The 27,069-nt window shown below is 38.6% G+C and overlaps 1 protein-coding gene across 1 annotated transcript in view; it reads left to right on the forward strand.

The window, feature by feature from the left end:
* The window catches only part of PIK3AP1 (phosphoinositide-3-kinase adaptor protein 1), a 144,114-nt gene extending 136,429 nt beyond the window's left edge, over nt 1–7,685 (forward strand). The window contains 1 exon segment of the mRNA XM_020996851.2: nt 5,964–7,685. Coding sequence (XP_020852510.1) covers nt 5,964–6,021 — 58 coding nt within the window. The 3' untranslated portion in view covers nt 6,022–7,685.
* Nucleotides 7,686–27,069: the final 19,384 nt, after the last annotated feature.

Consider the following 27,069-nt stretch of genomic DNA (forward strand, 5'->3'; position numbering starts at 1 on the left):
TGGTTTTGCCTTTCTTTCTATCCCCAAGCTTTGCATAGTGCCTGGAATATAGCAAGTGCTTAATAAATGCTTGTTAGCCAGGCATAGTGGCAGGCGTCTCTAACCCTGCTACCAGGGAGGCTGAGCTTAGAGGATCTCACTGGAGCTTGGGAGATCTTAGCTGCAGTTAGAGCTATTTATTGATTGTCCAAACCAAATGTGGTGTCAATATGGTGAGTCCTTGGGAGGAGGAGAGGGAGGAGCCCACAGACTACCCAAGGAGGGGCGAAATGGCCCAGATTGGAAATGGAGTAGGTCAAATCTTCCCTGCCAATCCATAGTGAAATGGCGCCCATGAATGGCTTCTACATTTCCATCCTGGGTAAGTTAGAGAGATGTAGTCTCCAAACAAATCTTAAAATGCTTGCTGATTGATTTATTGATTTCTTTCTAAGGCTAAGAAACAAAATCTAACAAGTCAATAGAGTTTTAGGGAACTTTTCAAATGTAATTTAGAAAGCAGCTGTATGCCTCCACCAGCTATAAATGATGAAATGCAAGAGCTTGTATGCTGTTTAGGTATCTGTAGAGTTCTTAATGTCAGCAGGAATCTTCACAATCTCTTGGAAACTCCATAGTTCCCATTAACAACCCATAGTTTAAATATTTTCCAGGCCAAATTCAAATATTTACTAAGCATCTGCTGTGTACAAGGCTCTGTGAATGATGCAAAGAAGAATGAGATGCGATCTCTGACCTCATGGAGCTTATAGTCTAGCTAGGGAGATACGCTAAGAATAGACGGAAATAACTATGAAAAAAATAGAACCTAGAAGTGCAGCAGCGCCAACAAAATGCTTTGCATGTACAAAAATTAGAGAAATTACTTCCTGCAGGAAGGAAATGACACTTCAGCTTGTCCCTGAGGTTAGTCCTCAGTTTGACAGACATAAGTTGCATTACTAGGGTAAGAGAGTTTCTGATACATTCAGATTTGGAAGTTTTATGTGGCTGGTTCCTATCTAGGTTTGTCCATGAAAAATGCAGGCATTGGCTAAATTAAGTCAGTAGTAACCTAATACTATAAAAAAAATTCTGACAACATAGATGCAGGCTGGGGAGAACTTGTTTGCTCCAAGTATAGCAGGAAAAAGGAATGGGTTCTTTATTTGGTCCCTGAGCTCACTGTGAATGTGGCAATTGTGGAAGAAAATAATCAATGTAATACTTTGTTGTATTAAAAGAAAGAAAAGGGAAACAATCTTTCTTCTGTCCTCTAAATTATTTAGAGACTTGTTAGAAAATTATATACATGGAGAGGAAGAGGGGAGAGATTTGATTGGAAATAAAGGCATTATGGTAACCAAAGATATTAATAAACACTTTTTAAAATAGAAAAGTATGTCTAGGTTGAGGGATATAAAGAAAGGGAGCCAAAAAAAAAAGGAAATTGGAGAGTACTGAGAATATTTTAAAAAACTATAAAAGCAATGAAGAATAAACCATTTGAAGAAAAGTTAATTATTTAAAGTTTTTATTGTACCCATGGTAAGCACAAGAATAGAGGAAACTTTGTAAAGCCATTGAAAGGGGCAAAAAAATATGGCAAAGAACCATAATAGTAAAACTATTGTGTAGGTATAGATGAATCACTGTTAAAGTTTACAAAATGCTTTTCCCTGTGAAGTAGGTGGTGCAGATATTATTATACTCATTTTTCCAGATAGTGAAGTGAGGCCCAGACAGGTGGTAATTTGTCCAAAATCACACAACCAGTAAGTGTCCCAGCTAGGTCTCTCCTGATGACGTCTCCCTTCCTACCACCATGCAGCCTTTTCAGAAATATTGTGAAGGGTCCAGAGATAATTCTTGCCAAATATTTTGTGGGGCAAAGGTTTGTAAAAAGAATTACATGGAGTGGGGATGGCAGGAACCATGGGAAAGGGCGGTTGTTATGCAAACATTTAATAAGCACCTGTTGTATGAGGAATGCTGGTAAGAGATACAAAAACAAACACAACTTCATCTCTACCCGCAGGAAACATTTTCAGGAGCCAGGTCCCTGGAGGGAGTGGCTGAGGGACAAACAAGGTGGGGGCAGGGGGCAGAGACTATGGGATGTCAGTAGGTCCAAGGCATTCAAGGACGGTGTCTGTACCTTAGAAGGCAAGAGATTTGGATCATAGGAGTGGAGAAGTGGTGCCTCTGTCTCCATGCTCCTAGCTTTCTAGGGCAGGAGAATATGTATGTGTGTTTTAGAGGGGGGTGCTTTTCACTTTGGGGCCCATTTTCTGAAAGGGGGAATTTCTTTCTACATGATCCCTAGAAGGAAAAGAGGAAGCAGCCCCAAAACAAAACTGTAATGACTGGTCTGTATTTGGCACCTTCCCACCTCCTTTTCATCACTTCTCTCCTACCTTCTGGTATCTCCCAGACAGAGATAATTAGGAGACAAAGGGACTTTCCCAGAGCCCTGCCAGAGATTCTGGAAGGTTAGGGTGCCCTGAGATTTGGAAATCTTCATCTCCTTCCTTAAGCCCCAGAGGGCTTATTCAAAGACTAACAGCATCTTTTAGGTGGAAGAGCCATATTACCAAGATGGGTCAAAAGAATAGCTATCATAGGATCTGAGGTTTTGAGCTAGAAGGGGGTTTAGAGGTCATCTATTCCAGAGGTGTCGAATTTAGTGTAAGCAACACACAAAACTCCCCAGTGCAGCCCCAAATTAAAATTAATTAATTAAAATATAATTGGAAAATATTTAACAAAATAAATAAAAATAAGGTACAACAGAGATAATGTTAATTTGTAGTTTTCTAAGTCAATATGTGCTTCACAGGGACCCATTTCTATTGGAATTTAATGCCACTGATCTAGTCTAAGCTACTCTTGGGAAGATTAAGTGACTTAACCAAGGTGACATAGTGACAGAGGTAGGATTTGAACCCAGGACCTTTGACTCCAAAGCCAGTGTTCTTTCCACTGAAGTATACTATAGCCTTTGTAAATGAATAGAATTATAATGTTAAAACTGGGGATCATAATTCCCTTTACTCTGAAGATAAGGAAATTTCCCAGCAAAGTGTAATGACCTATTGAAGGCCACTGAGCTAATTTGTGGCAGAGCTGGGCCTAAAATCCAATTCTCCTAACTCCCGGCCCAGTGTTATGCCTACTGAGCCACACTGCCTAATGGCCTAATGTGTTATGTAATGTTTAGGTATAAAGGATTTATTCAAGTCAAATGAGATAACATACGTAAAGCACTTTTTAAACCTCAAAGCACTATGTAAATGCTATATATTAATTTGTAATTTCAGGATTTTGTACTCTGAGGGGTTTAAAACAAGGCTAATAATTCTGTCATACAATTTTGTAATTAAGCATCATTTAAAAATATTAATATGATCAGCAATTGATTACCCATCTTCAGCCATCAATTTTCCATAGATTTAATGCGTTTAGTTACATAGCTTTCTGATATAGTATGTAAATTGTATGTCATCTGTTACAGAATATGCTACTGGTTAAAGGTAACATAAATTTCTGAGGTTAGAATATAAGGCATCTGTCCAAGAAGGTATGAGAAAAAGATGACTTTCACATATGAAATTATTAAAAAGTTCTGAGGCTAGTTAACAGGGGGCAGCAGAAATATTGGGGCAGCTGGGTAGCACAGTGGATAGGGCACTTGGCCTGGAGTCAGGAAGACCTGAGTGCAAATCTAGCCTCAGACACTTACTAGCTGTGTGACCCTCAGCAAGTCACTTAACCTTGTTTGCCTCAGTTTCCTTATCTGTAAAATGAGTTGGAGAAGGAAATGGCAAACCACTCAAGTATCTTTGAAAGAAAACCCCAAATGGGGTCGTGAAAAGTCAAACACAGCTGAAATGACTAAGTAACAAGTCAGAAAGATAGAGTTGGCAAATTAATAGGCTATAACCACACAGAGTTTATGGAATCTTGTTAAACAGGAAGGAAAAATGAGAACAGACAGGTTTTCATGAAATTGGTCCAAAGTCAGAAATGGGGTTTCATTTGTGTGTAAAATAATCAGAAAATTATTTGGTCATGATATTTAGTAAGAACATTATGAAAATGAGAGGAGAAATAAGAAGAGGGGGGCAAAGATTGAAAATCTGATTTCATTTGTTAAAAAGTACTTGCAAAGAAGTTTAAATGTGATGGATTTGGGGTTTGTTATGTTTGGAAATAAAAGTGTAAATGTGTCATTAAATCTATTTGAAGTATACAGGGCATATAAATACTTCACTGAATTCACGATTTCATCAGTGTAACTACCTTTCAACAGGGCAGATTGCAACCCATAATAAATGTGTATATTGGCAATCCAATATATAAATAGCTCTTGTAATAATTTTTTCAAAATCTCTGGTTTCTCTGAAAATCTTCAAGAAAAGAATACACAGTCATCTCTTTCGAAGGCAGAAGACAGGGCTAAGTAACCCTCTAGGTACCATTTAAACTCTAGAATTCTTTTGTACCCATTCCTCCTGATTCTGTGATACACTGTGCAGTTTAAACAAGATCTGATTTTTCAGTGTAAAATTTACTCACTCAGTATTTAGCCCAAAGAAGCTGTCCATTTTCAGGAGTCAGAAGAACTGGACAATGATGGGCTTTGTTACTATGTCCTTCTTGTGCCTTTGAAGCTTCTAATCTATACCCTAAACCAAGAGCCACCCTTCCTTTCCTAAACTGCTTAGTGAGTTTCTTTTCCTCACTTAAAAAAATTGCACAAAGGGCCTTCAGTAAGCATTTGTTGAGTAATTCCTCCAACTTTGACTTCTAGGTAGCATAACAATTATGTGAAGGAGAGTGATAATTAAGGAGTGCCTGATTGTACTCTCTTTCTCTGATTGTTGGCTAGTTTCCAACATAATTAAATATGCATGTTACAACACATGTGTGGAAACCTGCCCATCTGCAAACAGTTGATTTCATCTGTAAATAGTCACTTGGGCTTTACTCAAGTTGGGAAAACCATTCACAGGCATTCAAAAACAATGGAAACACGGCAAATGAGACTTAAAGTAATATGAAGTTAGTATGACAAGCTAATCAGAATACATAGAACACAAGGATGCCCCTTTCCCCCACTGCTATTTGATATAGTTCTAAAAATGTTAGTGTTGGCAATAAGTCAAAAGAAAGAAATTAAAAACATAAACTAGGGGGGAAAAAAGGGAAAAAACTATCAAATTATCTCCACTTGCTGATGTGATGGTTTACTTAGAAAACCCTAGAGAATCAGCTAATTAATGATTTAATACAATTAATTGCTCAGTAAACTAGCAAGATACAATGTAAACCCACCAAAAAACCAAACTGAACAGAAGTTAACAGCAGTCACCAATCTGCTTTTATGCAACATTTCTTAGGATGCCTGCCTCAGATCAGTCATCTGGCACACATAAAACAGGAGATGAAAACAAAACCAAGTGAAAACAGAAAAGCAAGATAGAGAATAAGTATAAGGCTCACATCTTTTGCAGCCATCCTAGGACTCTAGGCTATCTATTCCACGCATCTTTCTATTTCTCTTCCCTTCTCTTCCCCACTCCCAACACCATTCTTTTCAGTGAAGATGCTAAACAGCACCCTGTGCCCCGAACAGCTCTCTTTCAACTACCCTTTTCAGCATGCTATGGGCCAAAATATTTTGCTTTGTTTCTCTTGCTTCATATCTATTGAACTGATCTCTTACCCATTAGAGCTGTAGAACAACAAATTAACATGAAAACACTGTCAGTAACTTTGTTGCCCTTTTCTTTGAAGTCTTAAAAAAACAACAGCCAAGCATATTCGTGTACATCTGGTCACAGGAAGTGAATATAAAAAAATGTATGTGTGTGTGTGTGTGTGTATTTTGCATGCTTTGTAAACGGTGTAACATATTATGGATCTTAACTTTGAAGTCCATCTAATCAATTTCACAACCTGCTTTCCTTGTTTCATTTCAGGCCTCCAAGTAGAGAGAACTTCCATCCTCCTCCACCTGTTCCACCAAGAGGCCGCTGACTCCTCCTCTACCATGTTCTTTAAACAAGACTTTGGAAGAAAAGCAAGTGATTTCCAGCTCCTTAATGATGTGATCATTGACTTAATGTTGGATTGTACTGAGATTTCTCCTGGCCTTAAGATGTATAACATGGTCAGACTAGGCTGTCTGAAGAAGGGACTCCTTAGCTGCCAAGGACTGGGAAGCCAGGAACTTCATTTCCTCTTAAACATGCTGAGTGAGAAGTTCCTTTGTTCCCTACAAGACAGAAGACTTGGTTGGAATACGTGCCTTTCATTAGGGGGTCTAAAAAAAACCCCTCAGAATATTCATAAAAATGTGTTTTTTAAATTTATTTTACTGACATGTTCTTTTAATGCATCTTCAGAATACTCATATATAAAATGAGTTGCCAAGCGAGGATTACAGCAAGTGAGAGGATTCTGTACATAAATCTCAGGGGTGTGAGCATCTAACTACCCATCTGCTTTTAAAACAACAATTCTGTTCAGTGAACATTTAGTTATATTAGGGAACCTGTTAGTCAAGAGTATTAGGAGTTATCAATAATAATAGTAATAATAGGTAGCACGTATATATAGCTCTTTAAGTTTTACAAAGCATTTTACAAATATCTCATTTTGTTTTCATAACAGCCCTGGGAGGTAGGTGCTATTATGATTCCTATTTTACAAATGAGCAAACTGAAGCAAATAGAATCTACCCAGGGTCACACATCGAGTTCAGATTTAAACGAGCAAACTGAAGCAAATAGAATCTACCCAGGGTCACACATCGAGTTCAGATTTAAACGAGCAAACTGAAGCAAATAGAATCTACCCAGGGTCACACATCGAGTTCAGATTTAAACTCAGGTCTTTGGGACTTCAGGTCCAGCACTCTATCCAGTGGACCACTTAGCTGCAGAGATGCCAGTCAGTACTCTGAGTCATAGTGAAGGCAGTGCATTGGTATTGTTGAGAGTGTTCTTGACTTCTCCGCCATTTTCAAGCCAGGAGTGGTAGAGGAAATCCCACAGTAGGCGTGGATTTCTCTGTTTGCTTTCACTATTACTGGATTTGAGCAGGATGCCAACTTCTGTGGACGAAGGGAGATTGTTTTATGTGGGAAAAAAAACAGTAAAAGCATTAGAGTTTTTTGCTTATTAATAATGATAGTGATGATAACTGACAACTATATAGCACTTTAACATTTGCCAAGAGCTTTTCAGGCACTATCTTGTAGGCCTCCCAACAACCTTGTGAGGTAACAACTACAAGTATGATTATTCCTATTTTACAGATGAGGAAACGAAGTCTCAGAGAGGATCAGTGACCTACCTGTGATCACACAACTAGTAGTGACAGAGGTGGGGAACTGTATCCAGGTCTTCCTAACTCCATGTTCAGCATGCTCCTACTCTGCACTTCCTAGTCGTATATTCCCATATCAAAATAACTAAATTTGAGCATCCTATTTTGTTAAAACAGAGAAACAGCATTCCCCCCACCCCCACATTCCTATAAGCCATATCAGAATTACCTTTTGCTTAGAAATCTCCTCCTCTCCCTTGAACTCTAAAATTCTCTCATTCTGGGTTTTGTCAACTTTTTAACATTGCTCCCCCTCCCCTCCTAATGTGCATATATCCCAATAGCAATAGTATTAAAACTCTGAACAATTATGTTTTGCTGGGTGAATCTTTGATGATAAAATGCTCTTTATTTCTTCAATCACCCCTCACTACATACAGCTTCACTCATTTTGTTACAGGGCAGACAAAGACTCTTGATTTGACTGATGCCCAAATTGTTAATCCTTCCTCAACAGTAATTTTGTTAAATTACAAGACAAAATGCTGAATACCCTCCTTTAGTTCAAAATAAATTGGTGAGCATGGAAGGGTGTGACTTGGAATAAACACAGCTTAGGTTTTCTGATCTTTTTAGACATTAAAACAGACTGACTGCTGACTGTATCACTTGTTTAGATGAAATATTTTTGAGGACTTCTTATTTCCTAAATGTAGTCAGAGAGTTGCCTAAGCCTTAGCAAGGTTAAATGACTTATCTGTGGTTGCAGAGCAAATAAATATCAAAAGTGGGATTTGAACTCAAGCCTTCAGGGCTCCCAGTTAAGCATTCCATTCACTGAATTACTTCTCTTTAGATGCTAGTGAGTAACCCCTGAGGGACTGGGGGGCAAGTGTCTTTTTAATGCTTTTTAATGCCTTTCTAATGCTCTTTCTACTGCTTTTTAATGTTCATACATTAGCCTGCACTGCTGTGCTTCCCTTTATTATTATCAATTGATGTTAATTAGTCAGATGGAAGCTGTACTCCTCAGTCCTGCACCCACCCTAAAGTAATTTCCTCTCAGAGATTTGGCTGGAATTCTATCAATTTTCAGCTTTCTCTTGAGGGGAAATACGTCACCATAGAATACAAAGGGAAAATAAAGTGGTGATATGATAGGATTGCTCCTATCTTTTTCACTTTGAGAACTCAGAAATTGAAGACTTGGGATATCTAGAGAAGACTTTTTAACAATGGCAAACACAGCCATAGGAGTAGTCACCTATATTTCCCTAGCCCCTTCACAGGCTACGGTTGAGCAAGTGCCATGAGCTTTCCAATTTGGGGAGTTGGGGAAGGCTTCATTAGGAATTTCCTATCCAGGTAAGGACAGGAATTGTTCTGTTTTGAGCCAAGGTCAATAATCTACACACAAGGTATAGAGCTGAAAGGCCAGAGGCAAAAGGTAGTGTCTAGAGTCGGAGCAAGGTCAAAGCCATAGATCAAATCAAGTCCAAGAAAAGTAGTGAGAAGTACAGTCTGGGGTCAAGTTGCTGTGGTTTGTTACCAAGGATAGAGGTGGGCATGGTTTAATGGAAAGAGTGTTGGACTTACGAAGATCTGAGCTCAAATCCAACCTCAGACACTAGCTGTATGACCCCAAGTCAATACCACTCTGAGCCCAAATTATTGGTCTGTAAAATAAGTGGGGGGGAGGGGTGAATTTGAGCTCAATCCATGATCTTGTGGTTATGAAGTTGGATAATGATGCTATACTTGATGTTCTGTGGGGCCATTTGCGTCTCTATATCAGACCTCTTAAGTGGCAGCTAATGTTACTGCCATTTCCCCATTCTAGGCTAGATACAAAGAGATGATGTCTACAATAGCCTATGCTATTGCCTCTGCCACTAACTCCAGCAGAGGTCACTGACTTTAGCTCCCAAGTTGACTTCCACACTGAGGGTAATGTTTCTCTTTAATTAAAAAAAATTTTTTTAACAACAGGCTAATTAGTCTGAGAGCACATGAATGAAGGTTAGCTACAATAGATGATGTGCATGAAGTACTTTATGGTTTGCTAAGTGCTATGTGTACATTATTTCAGTTATTGTTATAATCAAATAATAATAATAGCTTGTACTTATATAGCACTTTAAGTTTTCAAAAGTGCTTTACAAAGATTAGCTCATTTTATCCTCATAACCACCTCCGGAGGTAGGTACTTATTTAATAGCCCAATTTTACAGGTGATAAAAGGAGGCAGACAGAGGTTAAAGGATTTGCTCAGGGGCACACAGATAGTTTATGAGGCTAAATTTGAACTCAGGTCTTGCAGACTTTGGGCCCAGCATTCTATCTACCACACCACCCAGCTGCCTCTTGTCTGTTAAGACTAACAAAATTAATCTGACCCTTAATGGTATAAATAATCATTATTGTGCCTTACAGTAATTAGCACAAATGATAAGAAATTTGTGAAAATGAATATAATTTGTGTTAATTTTACACAGGTGAGCCAAGTGCTTACAATTTTTCTCTTCTTGATTTGTTTTCCAATATTTATAAAGGGCCAGTTGATGTTTTTTCCTGATTTTCTGTATTATCTTTGATCCTTACCTTATTCTAGAACCTTCCAGTTTACAAAAATTTTTCTTCATAATACCCCTGTATAAATTGTACAAATTCTCCTTTTACTGAGAAGGGAAACAAGTCACAGAGAGATTGTTACTTTCCCCACCATCACACATGTTCAGATTTGGAGGTCTTTGACTCCAGCTCCAATGCTCTTTCCATTACATTACTGTCCCATACAGAAAGTACTAAACAGGAACTCCTAACATCGTGATTACTTATGGTTCAAGGCTAAAATTCTCTAGACTTCTTCCAAGGATGTCTGAGGGGTCTTTGAGCAGTTGCTCATTTCTAATCTGAAATGATCAGCCCCAAGTATTCTGGGTATCCAAACCCTTGAAGTAGTAGAAACTCTGGGCCATAATGCTCTGTTTAATTATTTTAGAGTTCTTTAAACTCCATTCCCATGCTAGCTACACCTCTGATGTGAGGGCTAGCCTACTCCGCCCCCACTTTTTTTTTTCAACAGGAACAATTTAATTATTTGACTTTGACATACAGAATCTATAAGAAACTCCTATAAATTTGTAAGAGCAACCAATAACCAAGATTGTAAAAGTAAAGTACATTTTACTAAAACAGATGACAAATGTTAAATGTGAAACATTCAACATGGTTATCAATCAGATTACACCAAACACCCATTTTGGGCCTCTTCCCAAAGTCCCTCCTTGTTGCTGATTTTTTTTCTACCTTTGCCAGATCCTTAAGATTTTTTCTTAAATGTAAAAAGAGATGTTTGTTTATAAAGATAGCACTTATCAGAAGAGTCAGGGGGTCCATAAATCAGACATTATGAATCAACAAAAAAGCATTTATTGAACTCCTATTTCTACTAAGTTCCAAGTGCTATACTCAGCACCGGAGGATAACAACTAGAGAAAGACAGTCTATGGTCAAGCTTATCTTGGGCAGAAGATAGCATATTAGACAGTTCAGCTGCTGGGTAGATGAAAAGACTTAAAAGTCCTAAGAATGCACCAGAGGGGAAGATTGCATGGCTGACGCAGGCATCTTTAGATTGTCATTAGATCAGGTGATAGTGGGAAACTGTTGGTTATACAAGCAGGGCAAGGGGTAAAGCCAGGAAGTCCTTAGAAAGCAGGGCAGATGGTAAGATTTGTTCATCTTACCTGAAGAAGAAGTTGGCAACTCCCTTTAACCCAAGCAGTCTGGACTGGTTTCTAAGTGGTCTGAGGCAAGAGCTGAGCAAGTCAGAGTTCAGTTGGATCAGACAGAGATTAGGATATCTGCCTCTTAGTAGTACATGTAAACAATTCTATAGTTGTTTGTATAGTATGCATTTTTTGGGTTTGTATTATTAAAAAAATTAAAATAGCACATAGAAAAACCAAGAAAGCAAGTGAAGAAAATAGCCAAAGATAGCCATGGAACACAAGGGGGAAAAGATAAAGAGAAAATGGAGATTATACTGTAGGGTTAAACAGAATGACACTTTAAACTAAATTTCAACTTCTGCAAGTATTGATTGAGTCTTCTTACTTCTTTCTAGTTGCTTCTCTTTGCCTGGTCCTTTTTCAAGGCTGTTTGTCAACCTTTGGTGTCTGTCTGAGTCACCCAACTCTTAACTGTGGCTCCAAGAAGCTACAACATGTGCAGCAGCCACATCCAGTAAAACTATGTTGAGAGACTGACTAAGATTGAGGGTAACTAGTGGGCCTCAAATCCATTGGTGAGGTAGTGGGATGTCTATCCCAAGCATGTGAAGATTTTCCCAGGTAGAATGGGCAGATGAGAACAGTTTGTTCTAACAATCATGCAGGCAGCTGAAGCAGGCACTGTGGAATGCTTAGAGGTTGGGTAGACATCAAAGATGCCAAAGTCATTCACTGCATCCCAGGCCATCACCAGGTGTCTTGACTTTTGTCCTGCCACTGGACTTCATTGAATCAGGAAGAGTGAGGCTGATGACTTTGTGCAGCTCTGCTTCACTTAAATCCAATTCACCCATGAATCAAGACATCACCCTGTGATGTCATTGGTCCTCCTCAAAAACAAAGGACAAGCCAAGCTGCCTAATCATACTTTCAGGATAGTTGGGGAGATGTTGCAAAGAGGAGGTAGAAAATAGCTCTGCATCTTGGACATCTAGGAATCTTTAGACAAAGGGGTAGTAGGCCTGGGGGGAAAGGCAAGACCTTTGCTTAGGCTTCTGGGTAAGCAGACTTGTGTTTAGGTCTGCTGGGCTTTGGGCCCCAGGGCTTTAGCTAGAAGATAAAGTCCTGTTCCTTAGGGTCATGCCATATTCTGCTTCCAGTAGCTCCCAGGAATAGGTTTTTGGCATCTCTGATAGTCAGCTTCTTACTTGCTTCATTCATTCATTAATTCATCCATCCATCCTTCAGTTTGTCATATGTGTTCTGTTGGCTCTGACAAGATGGGTTCCCAGAGGGTGGTTACTATATTTCCCATCAAGATTCTAGGGGTAGTGCCTGAGGGGTTGGGAATTTTTAATGCTTTAGTTCATGAGCCCCTCCTGGTGTGTTTCCCTGTATGATTATCAATTGACAGCAATTAATTAAAGGTTCTGCTCTCCCCCCCACTCCTACCCCAACCCATTCCCCTTAAAGTAATTTCTTTTCAGGAGCTTGGCTAGAATTCTTTCTCCTCTGAGATACCACACTCAAATGCTTGGGTTCTGAGATTACTTGCTATTTTATTGGAAAATCCACAGGGTACGTCCAAGTCTCCTCAGACAACACCAATATACCTTACTAAAATGTCACTTCATTTCAGCGCATTTTGAAATCGGATTCCTTCACTCCTTCCAAACTGATTAACTAGCTTGCTTCCACCTAGTCTCATGCCAATGATTGATTGATTGATTGAATAGCCGTATTCTCAACTGGTTAAGGTATCAGTTTTAGAGTATCAGTTACTTTAAGTTGGGTGGAATGATTAATTGATTGACTCAATCAGCACCTTCCACACACATTCAATAACTTAGGAGAGACAGTGAAAAATAAATGAAGAATACAAGTTCCAAATCTATCACTTACTAGCTCTTGGATTTGTTTCATCTTTAAAATGAGAGAGTGGAAATAAATTACTTCTAAGGTCCTTTCTAGCTTTCATATTCTATGGTTCTACCAATTAATCCAGAAACATTTACTAAGCACCTACTTAGTGCCAGGCACTGTGCTAGATATTGGTAACACAAATACAGAAAGAAAAGAAAGAAAGAAAGAAAGAAAGAAAGAAAGAAAGAAAGAAAGAAAGAAAGAAAGAAAGAAAGAAAGAAAGAAAGAAAGAAAGAAGAAAGAAAGAAAGAAAGAAAAGAAAGAAAGAAGAAAGAAAGAAAGAAAGAAAGAAAGAAAGAAAGAAAGAAAGAAGAAAGAAAGAAAGAAAGAAAGAAAGAAAAAGAAAGGAAAAGAAAAAAGTAATCCCTACTCACAAGTAGACTACATTCTAACAGGGGCCACAATAACTATGTGTATGTGAGTGTAATACACATACACATGTGTATATATACATATGTGTATATTAGATATTCACATGAATATATACATACATACACATGTAGACATGCACATATATATCTGTATTTACACATGCACATAACTATAACAGAATAAATATGAGAATAAATAAAATAAATTCAAAATAGATACAAAAAGTTTGGGAGGAAGGGCACTAGCATTGGGGGTGGATCGAGAAGGGCTTCATGGATAAGGCAGTGCTTGATGTTTGACGATGAAAGAAAAATTCTGCAAGATGGAATTGAGGGAGGGAGAGCATTCATCCACAGGGGATGGTGAGTGCAAAGATACAGAGACAGAAGATGGAATGCCGTATGGGAGAAAAGGAGATAAAGCTAATCTGGCTGGACTGAAGAGTGGGGATTGGGGAGTAATATCTAATGGAGCTGGAAAGATACTTTAAGGCCAGTTTGTTAAGGGTTTTAAAAGCTAACTAGAGGAGTCTAAATTTCATCCTGGAAGCACTAGGGAGCCACTGGAGTTTATGGGGGGGAGTGACATAATCAATCTGTGCTTAAGGAAAATCACTTTAGTAGTTGTGTGGATGATAGACCAAGTTGAGGAGGGCAGGGGAAATGAGGCAGGGGGACCAATTAGGAGGCTGTTGTAATAATCTAAGCAACTAGTGCTAAGAGTCTGAGTTTAAGATGGCGGTTATATGAGTAGGGAGAAGGGGTCAGATTAGAAAGATATTGTGGAGATTCAAAGGACAAGCTTTAGCGAGGGATTGGATATGTGGAGTGAGAGAAAGTGAGAAGTCTGAGATACAGCTGAGGTTGCAAACTATGATTCTATTTATTTAGTCCCTACTATGTGCAAGCACTACATTAGGTGGTGGGGGAGGGTGCTTGGTACAGGGTAATACATAGAGAATGACATATGCTTGTACCTTCATGGAATTTACAGTCTAGATGAGGCAATATGACACACACCACTGGGTCCTTTACCTTCACGGGAGAATAAACAAACAAGCAAGGCCAGCCTGCTAGTACCAGAGATTAGTGAAGGAGTAAAATACCCATTTCAGGTAAACAGAAAGCTGGCCTGAGCTCAAATTCAGGAATTCACAGATGCAACTAAGGCTCAGTAGCAATCTTGAATAAAGGATTAGAGCCCAAAGGTCCAAAGCTGGGGAGAGGGCCATATGCAGTAAAGAAGATCAGAAAAATGCCATAGAGAAGGCAACATGAAGTCTGCCTGAGGGACAGATTGCCTTGGCTGCAGACCGACAAGTCCTTTTGTGACTGATGGCAGGATAGCCACACACCTCCTCCTCTCAGTTTCTACAGTATGTCTGTGGACCTGAATGAGTATACAAAGATTTGGTAACTATACAATAACCATAATGCAAAGCAGACTGATAGGAATGATATGAACATGAGAGAAGTGTATAAAAGAGCTATGAAATGTCTGAGAGCTCTGATGGATTGTTCCCATGGAGAGGGTGGAGAGTGGGATGGGGATGGAGAAAATATCGTGCAGGAAGAAGCATTTGAGTTTTGGAAGGATGTCTCACAGTCAGAGACTGGAAGGAGAATCCAAGCATAGAGAATGGTTTAAAGAAAGGTGTGGAGACCAAGCAATGTTTGTCCTCCAGCATGGAGATCCTTCTAGGAAGAAGGAGTGGTGAGTGATGCCTTCTGACTTCGTCCCTCAGATATCCTGAATGACTGCCACCAACTGTGTTTGCACAGATAGAAGCTGGACTATACAGAGGTATTTGGGGCTGTGCGTAACTTGTTTGGGTGCCCAACTTAAAAGGAAAGATGACCTGTCTGGGACTCTCCTGGTCTTGAAGGGTTTCAGGTGAGAGTTGCCACATGGCAACCCAGGTTTCTAGAGAAGGATAATAGTCACTAGCACTTTGTTGACAACACTCATATTCAGTGCTGCAAGGCAGTACGTTTTCTACATTGTCCCTATTTTCAGAACCTTCTATATGTTACAGAGGCAGCATGGTATAGTGAATAAAGAGTTGGATTTAGAGCCAGGCTGGATTAAAATCTAGTCTCTGACACATACTAGTGTGACCCTGGACAAGTCACTTGACTTCTCCACACTCTAAGTAATGCTCTCTAAGACTATAAATTGCAGATAAGTTTGCATTGGTAGAGGAAGATTCCTCACTTGAGAGTTCTCTAACCAAAAGGACTCACAGGTCCAGTTCCTATCTTTATCTGCATGCTACAGCTCTAACTCATATGATCTTGGGACAGTATTGCTAAATAATATAATTCCTACAGGTGGCCTCTTCATCACATCTTCTAATACTCTTCTTGTGAAAGTGTTTGAATTAAAATGTGGTTTCCTATCTTTTAGAACAACACTTAACATTTATTAAGCAGCTACTCTGTGTGTGTGTGTGTGTGTGTGTGTGTGTGTGTGTGTGTGTGTGTGTGTATTGAGCACTGTGCTGGGTGCTGAGATGCCAAGTTTAGATAAGAAACAGTCCCTTCCCTCAAGGAGCTTACAGTCTAGTGGGAATACAAGATACCAACACATAGAAATAATACACAAAATGTATTGCTGAGTAAGGCTTGAAGCTATTTTGTATTCTGCTGGTATATACATACTCCTTCTTTAAGAAAATTTGATGTATGACACTCTGAAATCTCAAAACAAAGAAATTAGTGCATGTGAATACACTCTTTTGAAAAATATTTTCTATATTTTAGCATGTTTTCATTCTAAGAGGGACACTGGGTCTTTTAGAGAACATTTCTAAGGAACTCTGTCAAACAAGCCAATCTGTTTAAGTTGTAGGTTGTAAGAGCAACTTTCAGTCCTAAGAGAAATACTACCATATTTAAAGGGTATCCAGGTGGCACAGTGGGTACACAGGGGCACAGAGTGCCAGGCCTGGAGTCAGGAAGACTCATCTTCCTGAGTTTAAATCTGGCCTCAGACAATTATTTAGCTGTATGACCCTGGACCAGTCATTTAATCCTATTTGTCTCAGTTCCTCATCTGTAAAATGAGCTGGAGAGGGTGCCATGTTATTCAGTCATGTCCAAGTTGGAAACAACTGTATTGGATTTATATTCGGAATTCACTATGATGCCATATGCAAACTTTCATCCTCACTACCCACACTGACATATGCACATTTTAAAACACAACTGTGTTATACCTGGCTATACCTCAGCTCCCCCATTCCTCTCTCCGTGATGAATGACCCAGGGTTCAAGTTCTGTGTGCCTCCTTCCCTGAGAATCCTAAGGGGTCCCTAAGCAGTACTTTTTGCTGTTACTTGATTCTTGCCTGAAATGACTAGACTCAGGTGTTCTGGGTGATAAAGAGCTGGAAGTAGTGCAAATCTGGGTCATGATGGGTTGGCTGATAGAAGCTCCTGCAGATACTTCTTTTCCTTGAAGAGAAGAATGTCAAGTTCCTTTCTTCTGCTTAAAGATAATCATATAGCTTCCCACTATCCACGTGGAGATCCAGTTATGGTCAGGGTCACCCCTCTCAGATCTGGCCAGATGAAGGAAGGAAACACAAAGGGGTTAGGAGAAAACAACTATCAACTCTTACTCCCCTCCTCACCACTGCCATACTCCTGGAAACCTGGAAGGTCTATTTTTGCCCTACCTCAATTGCCCCCACAGTGTGCCCAATTCTGTTCCCGAATAGGGAGCATAGAAGGGGCCTATCTCAGTCACTCTCTGGGCTAACCTTTTGTGCTGGTCCTTGCCTTTCCTGATGCCATAGCTGTTGTTAGCAAGCATCTCCTGCCATTCCCTTGATATTATTTTTGTATATATCCTATATTTACTAATCTGTGAGCGTGTTTTATTCCCTCAGCAGAATGTAAACTTAGTTATGTTCTCCTTGGCAATAACTGTCCCACTTTTGTATTTTTATCCTACCAGTTCCTGGCACATAATAAAAATAAGAAAGCAACAAAAATCATCCATATTTCTGTATATTATTAATAAAACCCAGCAGGAAGAGCTAGAAAAAGAAAGCTTATTTAAACCAACTATAGAATCTATAAAGTATTTTGGAGTCACTTTACATACCTAGGACTTAGATGAATGTAACTATAAAACACTTTTTTTATAGAAATAAAGAAGACAAACAATTAGAGAGGCACGAGTTGCTTATGGTTGCAACATGTCAACAAAAATAAAAATGGAGACATTACCTAAATTAATTTACAGATTTGCCACACCAAACTACTATAACTCTATACAAAATAACAACAACATTTATCTGGAAGAACAAAAATTCAAGAACGTTAAGGGAAATTATGGAGAAAAGTAGGAATTAACTGGATTTAGCAGTATCAAATTTAAAACTCTACAATAAAGCAGTTGTAGCCCATACAAATTCTGAGGATCCTTATCCTAATCCTCACTCTCACTGACAAATAGAGTTCTCAGGGCTAGGACTGTCTATGTCTCCCCCTCGGGAGTACCACTGAGGAGAAATGGGGTGACTGTATAATATCATACTCTCAGGACCACAAAGTTGGGACCCCCCCAGATTATTGGTTGAAAAATCAATTAGTAAGCCAGCTTTAAGTAATTTTAAAAAGGGATATTTACTAATGGCAAATTTACTAATGGTATCTGGAGATACCATAATGGGAGAAGGATGGAAAGTCTAGTATTCTCTATACCTTTGGAAGTTGGAAAGGTCCTCCCTCCAGCCAAAGGAGAAGAGAGAAAAAGCCCTGGCCAAGACTGAGGCTGGAGCCTCTCCTTCCACCAAGGCATTTCCTCCTCAGGAGCAGGCTGAAGAGTCACACTTGCTACAATTTCTGGAATTCTTCCCTTCTCAACTTGCTTGATAATTTATAGATAATCCTTGGAGCATAACCAAATTCCTTCAACCTATCCTACTTTAAATTTTAGGCTTTATTTCTCTAAATTAATACAAACCTATTTTCTGTCTCTCCAATCTAAATACCATTACCATCCCACATAGAAGGAAAGAAAAATTAAACCCTTATAATAAATATGCATGATCAAACATAACAAATTTTCCCATTGATCATGTCCAAAAAGTGTAATCTCAGTCTGCCCCTTGAGTCCATCACCTGGCAGCCTGCTTTATCATTAATCTGTGGGAATTGTTGTAGGTCATTGTATTGATCAGAATTCTTAAGTTTTTCAAAGTTGCTTGTCTTTGAAATATTGTTGTTATTATATAAATTGATCTCCTTGTTCTGCTCACTGCATTATGCATCAGTTCATACAAGTGTTTTCAGCTTTCTTGGAAACTATCCTTTTCAATATTATTATTATTATTATTATTTTTGGCTAGGCAATTGGGATTAAGTGACTTGCCCTGGGTCCCATAGCTAGTAAGTATCAAGTGTCTGAGGCTGTATTTGAACTCAGGTCCTCCTGACTCCAGAGCCAGTGCTCTATTCACTGTGCCACCTGGATGCCCCTTTATCATTTCTTATAACCATAAATATATACCATAATTGTTCAGTCATTCCCCAGTTGATGGGTACCCCCTTAGTTTCCAGACAAACATAGTTCTTGTACAATATCATCCTAGGCATTTAGCATTTAGTCTAAAGCCTATGAGTGATTAATTGAGATGTTCTTAAGGTATCAAGGCTAAAATGAAATGGGGAGGTTTCAATCTCCTCCTTATACAGTGTGTAAGGATCATTAAACAATGTGGTTCTGGCTAAAAAATAGAAGCTAATAAATGAAATGGATTAGGTAAACAAGTCCTATACACAATTAAACATAGTATAGCATTAGATAAACCCAGGGATACTTAATACAGGATTAAGGACCCCTTGTTGGATAAAAATTACCAGAAAAATTTGAAAATATTTTGGTAGCATTTGGGTTTAGATCAATACTTTATGCCATATATCATCATAAATATACAAGATCATATCATTTTTAAAAATTGGAAGACAAAGGAAGGAAAAATCTTTTACAACTATGACTAAGGGCTGAATTCTTAACTGAACAAAGGATAGAAATGATTATAAAAGACACAATTATCAATTTTGGTTAAAATTAAAAAGCTTCCATACAAGCAAAATAAATGCAGTTAGAATCAGAAGGGAAACACTCTGAAAAACAATATAGAAAATTTATCAGATCTAATATCCAAGATGGATATCAGTCTAATTTCCAAGATGTACAAGGAAATGATAAAAATATCAATCAATCAGCGATCATTTAGTAAGTGCTTACTATATGCCAGGCACAGAGAACATAAAGAAAAAGTACAAACCATTCCTATACTCAAGGACCTTACCTTCTAATGGGAGACAACACATACATAAATAGGCACATACAGTATAAATGAAAAATAGATGGAAGATAGCTTTAAAGGAGACTATAGAAGAAAAAGATCCATTCTCCCACAGATTGATAATTGCTCAAAGGATTTAAACCGACAGTTCTGAAATAAAAAAAACACAAACCCTTTGTTTTTATAACTACTTGTTATTCTTGTTCCATCCCTCTCAATCCAACCTCTCCCAACATCCCACTCTAAAGCTACTTAGCCAGCCCTTAGTACAGTGCCTGGCACATAGTAAGCACAGTTGACTGACTTATTTTCACTGTAGGCTTCTGAATGCTTAAAACATTTCCTTTCACACTTGCTCCATCTTCTTGCATTCATGGAAAGTTACTTCCTCCTGATGATGTTACTTTCCTAGCTACTCTTTCCAGCACTGGTTACATATTCTTTATGCCCCAATAAACAGGTTATTTTGGGAGAACACTCCTTACCCCCACTGCCACTTCCAGACTTTCCCTTTACCACCATCATTCAGTAACCTTTCTTCTTTTGAGTTTCATTCAATCCATATTTATTACCATGCAAGATTCCACTAGATGCAATCATCAACCTACTAGGATACTCCTTTCCTCAGTGAGTTCAGTGCTTGGCTCACAGTCTATCTCTCTCAACTTTTGCCCTCGTACTAGGAGACTTGAACACACATATTGACACTCTCTCAAATACCCTGACATCCCAGTTTCTCAATTTACTCATTCCCTATTCTTCCACCCCACCTCAGCTACACACAGAAAGTTATACCCTTGATCATACAAGTGCCCCACTTCCATGGTCATGAACTCTGAAATTCCTTTATCTGATCAGAATCTATAGTCATTCCACCTTTCCCTCTGCCTTGCAACCCATAACCATGTTCTTAATTCTTACCATGACCTCCAAACTCTCTACATCTCAGTTCTTTCCTGGGTCATCATCCCTGAACAGGCTATACTCTCCTTCATTGCGCATCTTGACTCCTTGGTAAACTAGTCTTCTCCCCTCAAGTCCTTTGCCCCTAGATACTATCACTAATGTTGCCCTGCCAAGCCTCTGCCTGGGATTACTCCCACCACCCTCTGCCATTACTTCTACTCATTTGCTGTTGAAAGAAGCTGGAGAAAATCACAAAACTGTGTGCTACAAATTTATGTTACATAATCTCATCTGAGCTTTCACTATGGCAAGGCAATCCTTTTACATCTTGCTAATCAATTCACTATCCTACTCACCTCAGCAACTTTACTAAACCTTTTCATCTATCCTCAAGCCTCTCACTTCTCTTCTCTCCACCTTCTCAGCTGAGAAACTTGCCTAATATTTTACTGAAAGCATTGAGACTATTTGTCAAAAGCAACCTCTGATCCCCTCCTCCTCATCTCACATTACTCAGATGCCTCTGCCACTGTCTCCTCTTTCACCTTGCCTCATATGAAGAAATGGGCCTTGACTACACATACAAGTGATCCATTCCATCCATTCTTTTCCATCAGATTACCACCTCTGTCATGTCCATTTTCTCACTAATCTCTAATCTCTCCATTTCTACTGGATGCTTCCCTGATGCCTACAAGCATGCTCATGTCTCCCTCAACTTCAAAAAGCCCTAGTTCCATCCATCCCCCATTATCTATCATCCTCTATTTCTCATCCCTTTCATGGCTAAATTCCTTGAAAAGGGCATCTACAATTGATGCGGCCATCTCATTTCCTCTCTCTTCTTAACTCTCTTCATTCTGGTTTCCCACATTATCATTCAACTGAAACAGCTCTCTCCAAAGTTGCCAGCGATCTCATAATTGCCAGATCTAAGGGCTTCTCAAACTTCATCTTTTTTCAATCTTTTTCTCAATCTTAAACCTCTCTGCAGGCTTTGACTCTGTTAATTACTCTATTCTCATTGATATTCTCTTCTCTCTAGGTTTTCAAGACACTGCTTTCTCTTGGTCATCATTTTTTTCTGGATAATCTTCCAGGTTCTGCTCACTAACCCAGGGTGTAGCCTGCAGCTCTTTCCTGGGACCTCTTTTCTCTCCATATTATTTCACTTGATGATTTCATCAGCTTCCATTAATTCAATTATTATCTCTATGGAGATGAGTCTCAGATGTTTGTCCAGTACTAACCTCTTTCCAGACCTCCAAGCTCGCCTCTCTAATTGCCTATTGACCAACAAGAACTGGATATCCCGTAGTCATCTTAAACTCAACACGTCTAAAACTGAACTCACTATCTTCCCTTCCACATTTTCCCCTCTTTCTAATTTCCCTATTATGGTTTTGACTACTACCATTCTCCTAGTCATCCAGGCTTGCAACCTAGTGTCATTCTTCATTTCTTACTCTGTCTCACCACTGCCACCACCCCATATCCAATCAATTGTCAAGTCATGTTGAATTTGCCTTATTGACTTCTCTCACATATATACCCTTCTTTCCTCTGACATGGGCACCGCCCTCACACACGCCCTCTACATCTCACGTGTGGACTATTGCAATACCCTTCTGGGAATTCTTCCTGCCTCACGCCTCTCTCCACTCCAGGTGATTTTCCACTCAGCCGTTAGATTGATCTTCCTAAAGCATATGTATGATCACATCACCCCACTATTCCAGTGGCTCCCTATTGTCCTCAGGATCAAATATAAAACCCTCTGTTTGGTTTTTAAAGACCTCCATAACCTGGCTTCTTCCTACCTTTGTAGTTCCCTTACACCTCACTTCTTTTTATGTCTTTTGTGGTCCAGTGACATTGGCCTCTTTGCTGTTCCAAGAACAAAACGCTTCATTTCCTGACTGTGCATTTTTGATGGCTGTTCCTCTTTCTTTCCTCACCTCTGCCTCCTATTTTCTCTGGCTTCCTTCAAGTCTCAGGTAAAATCCACCTACTGCAAGAAGCCTTTCCTGGTGCTTCTTAGTATCATCTCTCTCTGAGATTATCTCCAATTTATCCTGTATATACCTTGTTTGTGTAAAATTGTTTGCACTTTATATCTCTCATTAGACTGAGATCCTTGAGAGAAGGGATTGTTGTTGTTGTTGATGTTGTTTTGTGCGTTTCCTTGTGTTTCCTGTGCTTAGCACAGTGTCTAGCAATAAGAGGAGCTTACTATATGCTTGCTGACTTGGCTTGACTGAAGACGTACTCCAAGTCATGAATAACAAGAGAAACGCACGTCAACACAACTCTGAGATGCTAGCTCATGCCTATCTGAGTGGCAAAGCTGATAACAGAGGAAAATAGAGATTATTAGAAGAGTTGGGGGAGGACGGTCATATTAGTGCACCATTACTAGAGCGGTGAATTGGTTCAACCATTTTAGAAAACAATGTGAAACTATTCCCCCCAAATCAAGAAACTTTACATAATCCTATGAATAAGGATACTCCTATTAGGCACGTACCCCAAAGAAGTCAGGCACAGAAGGAAGGGATCTTATGTACAAGAATATTTATAGCAGCACTTTTTGTTGAGGTAAAAAACTAAAAACAAAAGTGTCCAAAATTTTTAATGCTCCATATGACATGAGGTATATGAAACATTCACAGAAATACAGAAAGACATTTAAATTGGTGTAGAGTGAAGTGACCAAAACAAAGAGAACAATTTACAGGATGACAATAATCATGTGAGAGGAAATAACTCTGAATGATCTCAAAACTTTGACTCATCATACCTTCAGAAGACTGATAAGGAAGCATATTTTCCACCTGTTGATAGAGATGTGATTGACCAGAAGCACAAAACCAGACATACATTCTAATACATAGCCAATATCTTGATTTCTTTTGCTTGATTTGTTATGACGAAAAGCCTCTATTTGGGGAGAGGTGGATTGATGGGCAAAAAGAGCCTACACAATATCTTTTTAGAGTTGCAAAAAACAAACAGTTGTCTTCAGCCATGGATATTTTTAATGAGTATTTGGCCTAAGTGGGCTGCTTTTTTTGGCCTTTGTTCCTTTAGTATAAGATACAGGTACATCTGGGATTCTGATGCAAGAGTCCACATTTAGTGTCTTTGCTTTCCTTGATGATGAAAAGTTTGCTATAAATGAATTTGCAGATCTTTTGCATTTTTCTTCTGTTTGTCGTCCTTCCATTTTTGTCTTCAAATGCACCAAGGATGGTTTTGCTTAGTTGAATCTCCTGCCAAGTTTTCTTTAAACTGGCTTTACTCTCCACTGTTTCTCTCTGCATTATGAGGAGATACTGTTCATAACCATCCATCACCTTTCTTTGTGAGATTTTACAAAGGAGTTTATAATCTAAACTGGTATTGCCTTTGATCTTCATCTCTGCTAAGGAAGTAAGCCAAATATTTATTAACTAAGATGTTTTAGACTCTTTCAGTCTACATGTTTTAGCAATTGATTTATATCAGTTAAATGTCTTTATAAACAATCATAATTTGATGTTTATGTCATTTACACTATTATTGTTCTTTATTGTCAATTACTTATTTCAGAATGATTTTTTTCAATTTCATATCATATGATTTTCTCTATTATTCTTTCTTCTGGGTTTTTCGTTTTGTTTTTACCAGTTCTGATCTTTGCTCTAACAAGTTGGCTGTCTGACTATATGTCAGCTGCAGATTCAAGGCTGACTTCCATATAAAAATGAGTTAATAGGATCAGAGATTTAGAACTATTTATGTATGACACCTGTTTTGTGTCTTACTTTTGTAGGTATTTTTGCTTAGATTTTAATTGAATTTTTCATATGGTAGTTGCTGAGGTGATAAAAAATTGCTGAAGCTGATAATATAGCTTATATTTATGTAGTACTTTACAATTTACAAATGATTTCATTTGATCTTCAGAACAATCCTGTGGGATAGGTAATACAAAAATAATCAGCTCAGAAGGTCACACAGGTAGTTAGAGTTAGGACTCAAAGCTAGACTTTCTGAATCCAATTGGGCTAGGACTCTTCTCATGTAATCCTTCTTTCAGATGATCACTAAGGTCCCTTCCTTTTTGATGATATATCACTTACTTAAGTAATGGATTATAAAAAAGAATTTTTAAACGAGCAAAGAAGACTATAAGTAGCCACTGGGGCACTGAAGATGGACAGGAGCTAGAAAAGCTGATCTGGGAGATATGGTAAGTTAGATAAGCAATAGAAGATGATCACAAAAAGCATATGGATGAGCTGGCTAAGATAGAGTTAGCAATAGAATTGTTACCAGGAAAGGGAAGCTGTTAAATTGGTAAGATTTGAAAGATAAATTCAAAATCAATTATAATACAATGCAATAAAGAAGAGAAAAATTAAATAACTAGCCATTGTTTACATAGATAGTCTCCAACTTACAAATACATAAATTCTTCAGGATCTAATGAGATAATATTTATAAAGTGCTTGGTGCAGTACCTGGCTCATAGTAGGTGCTAAATAAATGTTTGCTATTATTGTCACCAATTGTTAGTATGGTTGTTGTTGTCATCATTCAGAAATTAGAAGACATTTTCCCATTTCCCCCTTCACTATTATGATAGCAGGGGGTGGGAGCTTACTTACAGGGTTTACTTATTGACTGGAAACCAGTTGTGTTTTTAGGCTATCTTAAATGACTCTAAAGTGGTCTCCCTGCCTGTGATCTATCTCTTCTCCAATCTATTCTTCACACTACTACCAAAGTAATCTTGTTAATACATGGGTCTGATCATATTAGTTTCCTCCTTAACTTTTTGTGATTCCCATTACCTAGAAGATAAAATGAAAATTCTATATTGTGACCTCCATAGTCTAACACAAACCTCCTCTTCCAATTTTAGCTTATGCTATTACTCTTGTTACACTCTCTATTCTAGTCAAATAGGACTTTTGGATGTTCCCCAATCTCGTCCTTCTCCAACCCTGTAAATTTGTACTTGCTATTACATATCTAGAACGGACTCCCTTTGTGTTATTACCTATTGAAATCCTTTGCTTTCTTCAAGTTCAAGGCCAAGGGTTACCTGTTCTTCCATGAGGCTTTCCCTGATGCCTTCAGCTAGCAGTTCTCCAATCTCTCATGTCCATTTGATCTCTCTGATGCAGGTTACTTATAACTGGTCTCTTCACCCAGAAGAGGAAGAGGGATATGCTGATAAAGACAACTAGAGTGATTGATGGGTATCCATTACTGCATCACAGGAATTCTACCAATCCATGTCTAATCTTATGAAACCTGATGATTGGTACATTCAAAAGTACTTGAGGCCCATTTCCCCCAAGACTGGGGCACATATGAGAAGCTCTACGTACTTTTGTCTACCTCAGTATAAAATTGCATAGCACCTAACCTCTGGACATCATCCAGAACAAGTCTCTTGCCTAGACAGACTGATTGCTGTGTTTGTGGCTATGTGTCTGTTCCTTCATTTTCCTGAGGCCAAAATGGGGATCTAAGATGGCAGTGGTATGATGTATATCTCTTCTACCCTTCTTATATTAGTATTTCAACTGAACTGATTTGTAAACCACGAATAGGCAAGGGTTCAGCATGGACACTATAAACTCCTTACAGATAATATTTAAACTACAACCCCCACTTAATATTTCATTTTCTTTTAAAGATACAAAAATAATATCCACAGTCTCTGTGGGAGAGGTTATTGAAACCAGTATGACACTTAACATTTGATTCAGTAAAAGTAACATGGGCCCAGGCTCCTAAGCTATGGTTTTGAATAGAAAATCACCCCCACAGACCTAGGTGTAGCTAAGAAGGGGAACACATCAAAGGGTACAGGTTGCCACAAACGAACCCATGGATTAGATCAACTTTGTCTACGTTTCTTGGAATCTGTAATCTTACTAATATACGTGGCTGGGCACTTTTCCATTATACTGTCTCATATTTACTTGTGTGCTTGTTTTGTTCCCTGCCTACTAAATTGCAAGATAGTGACTATTGTTTCTTACTTCTGTTTCTCCAGATACACACAGTGTACCTTGTGCATAGAAGTCATTTAATAAATGCCTACTGAATTGAAGCAAATATTGTCATAGCCTACTATTATAGTGTAAGCTCAATGAAGGAAGGGATAATGTCTTAATTGTTGGGCTCATCTACTGGTGGTACTACACAATTTTGGTTTTATAGGCAGAACTCTAAAAACAGAGGAGGCTATTATCTGGCTACAGAGATCACTAGCCCTGGTCTCTCGACATACTTTCCTGTGATTCTCCATGCCACTAAGCAAGACCATTAATGAAGATGAAGGAAACAGGAAAATTGTAATGGTCAGAGGTATGACCCCATTAGTATCTTAGTCAAAAGTTTGGTGAAGCAGTCCTAATTTATGACGTGTTCTTGGGTCTGGTACAACCTGTTTTTCTACCTCTCCATCATCCCATTCCTGTGTCCCTTGGAGTTATTT

The sequence above is a fragment of the Phascolarctos cinereus genome, unplaced genomic scaffold (genome assembly GCF_003287225.1).
Source record: "Phascolarctos cinereus isolate Bilbo 61053 unplaced genomic scaffold, phaCin_HiC Scaffold_3;HRSCAF=262, whole genome shotgun sequence".
NCBI classification, from domain to species: Eukaryota; Metazoa; Chordata; class Mammalia; order Diprotodontia; family Phascolarctidae; genus Phascolarctos; species Phascolarctos cinereus.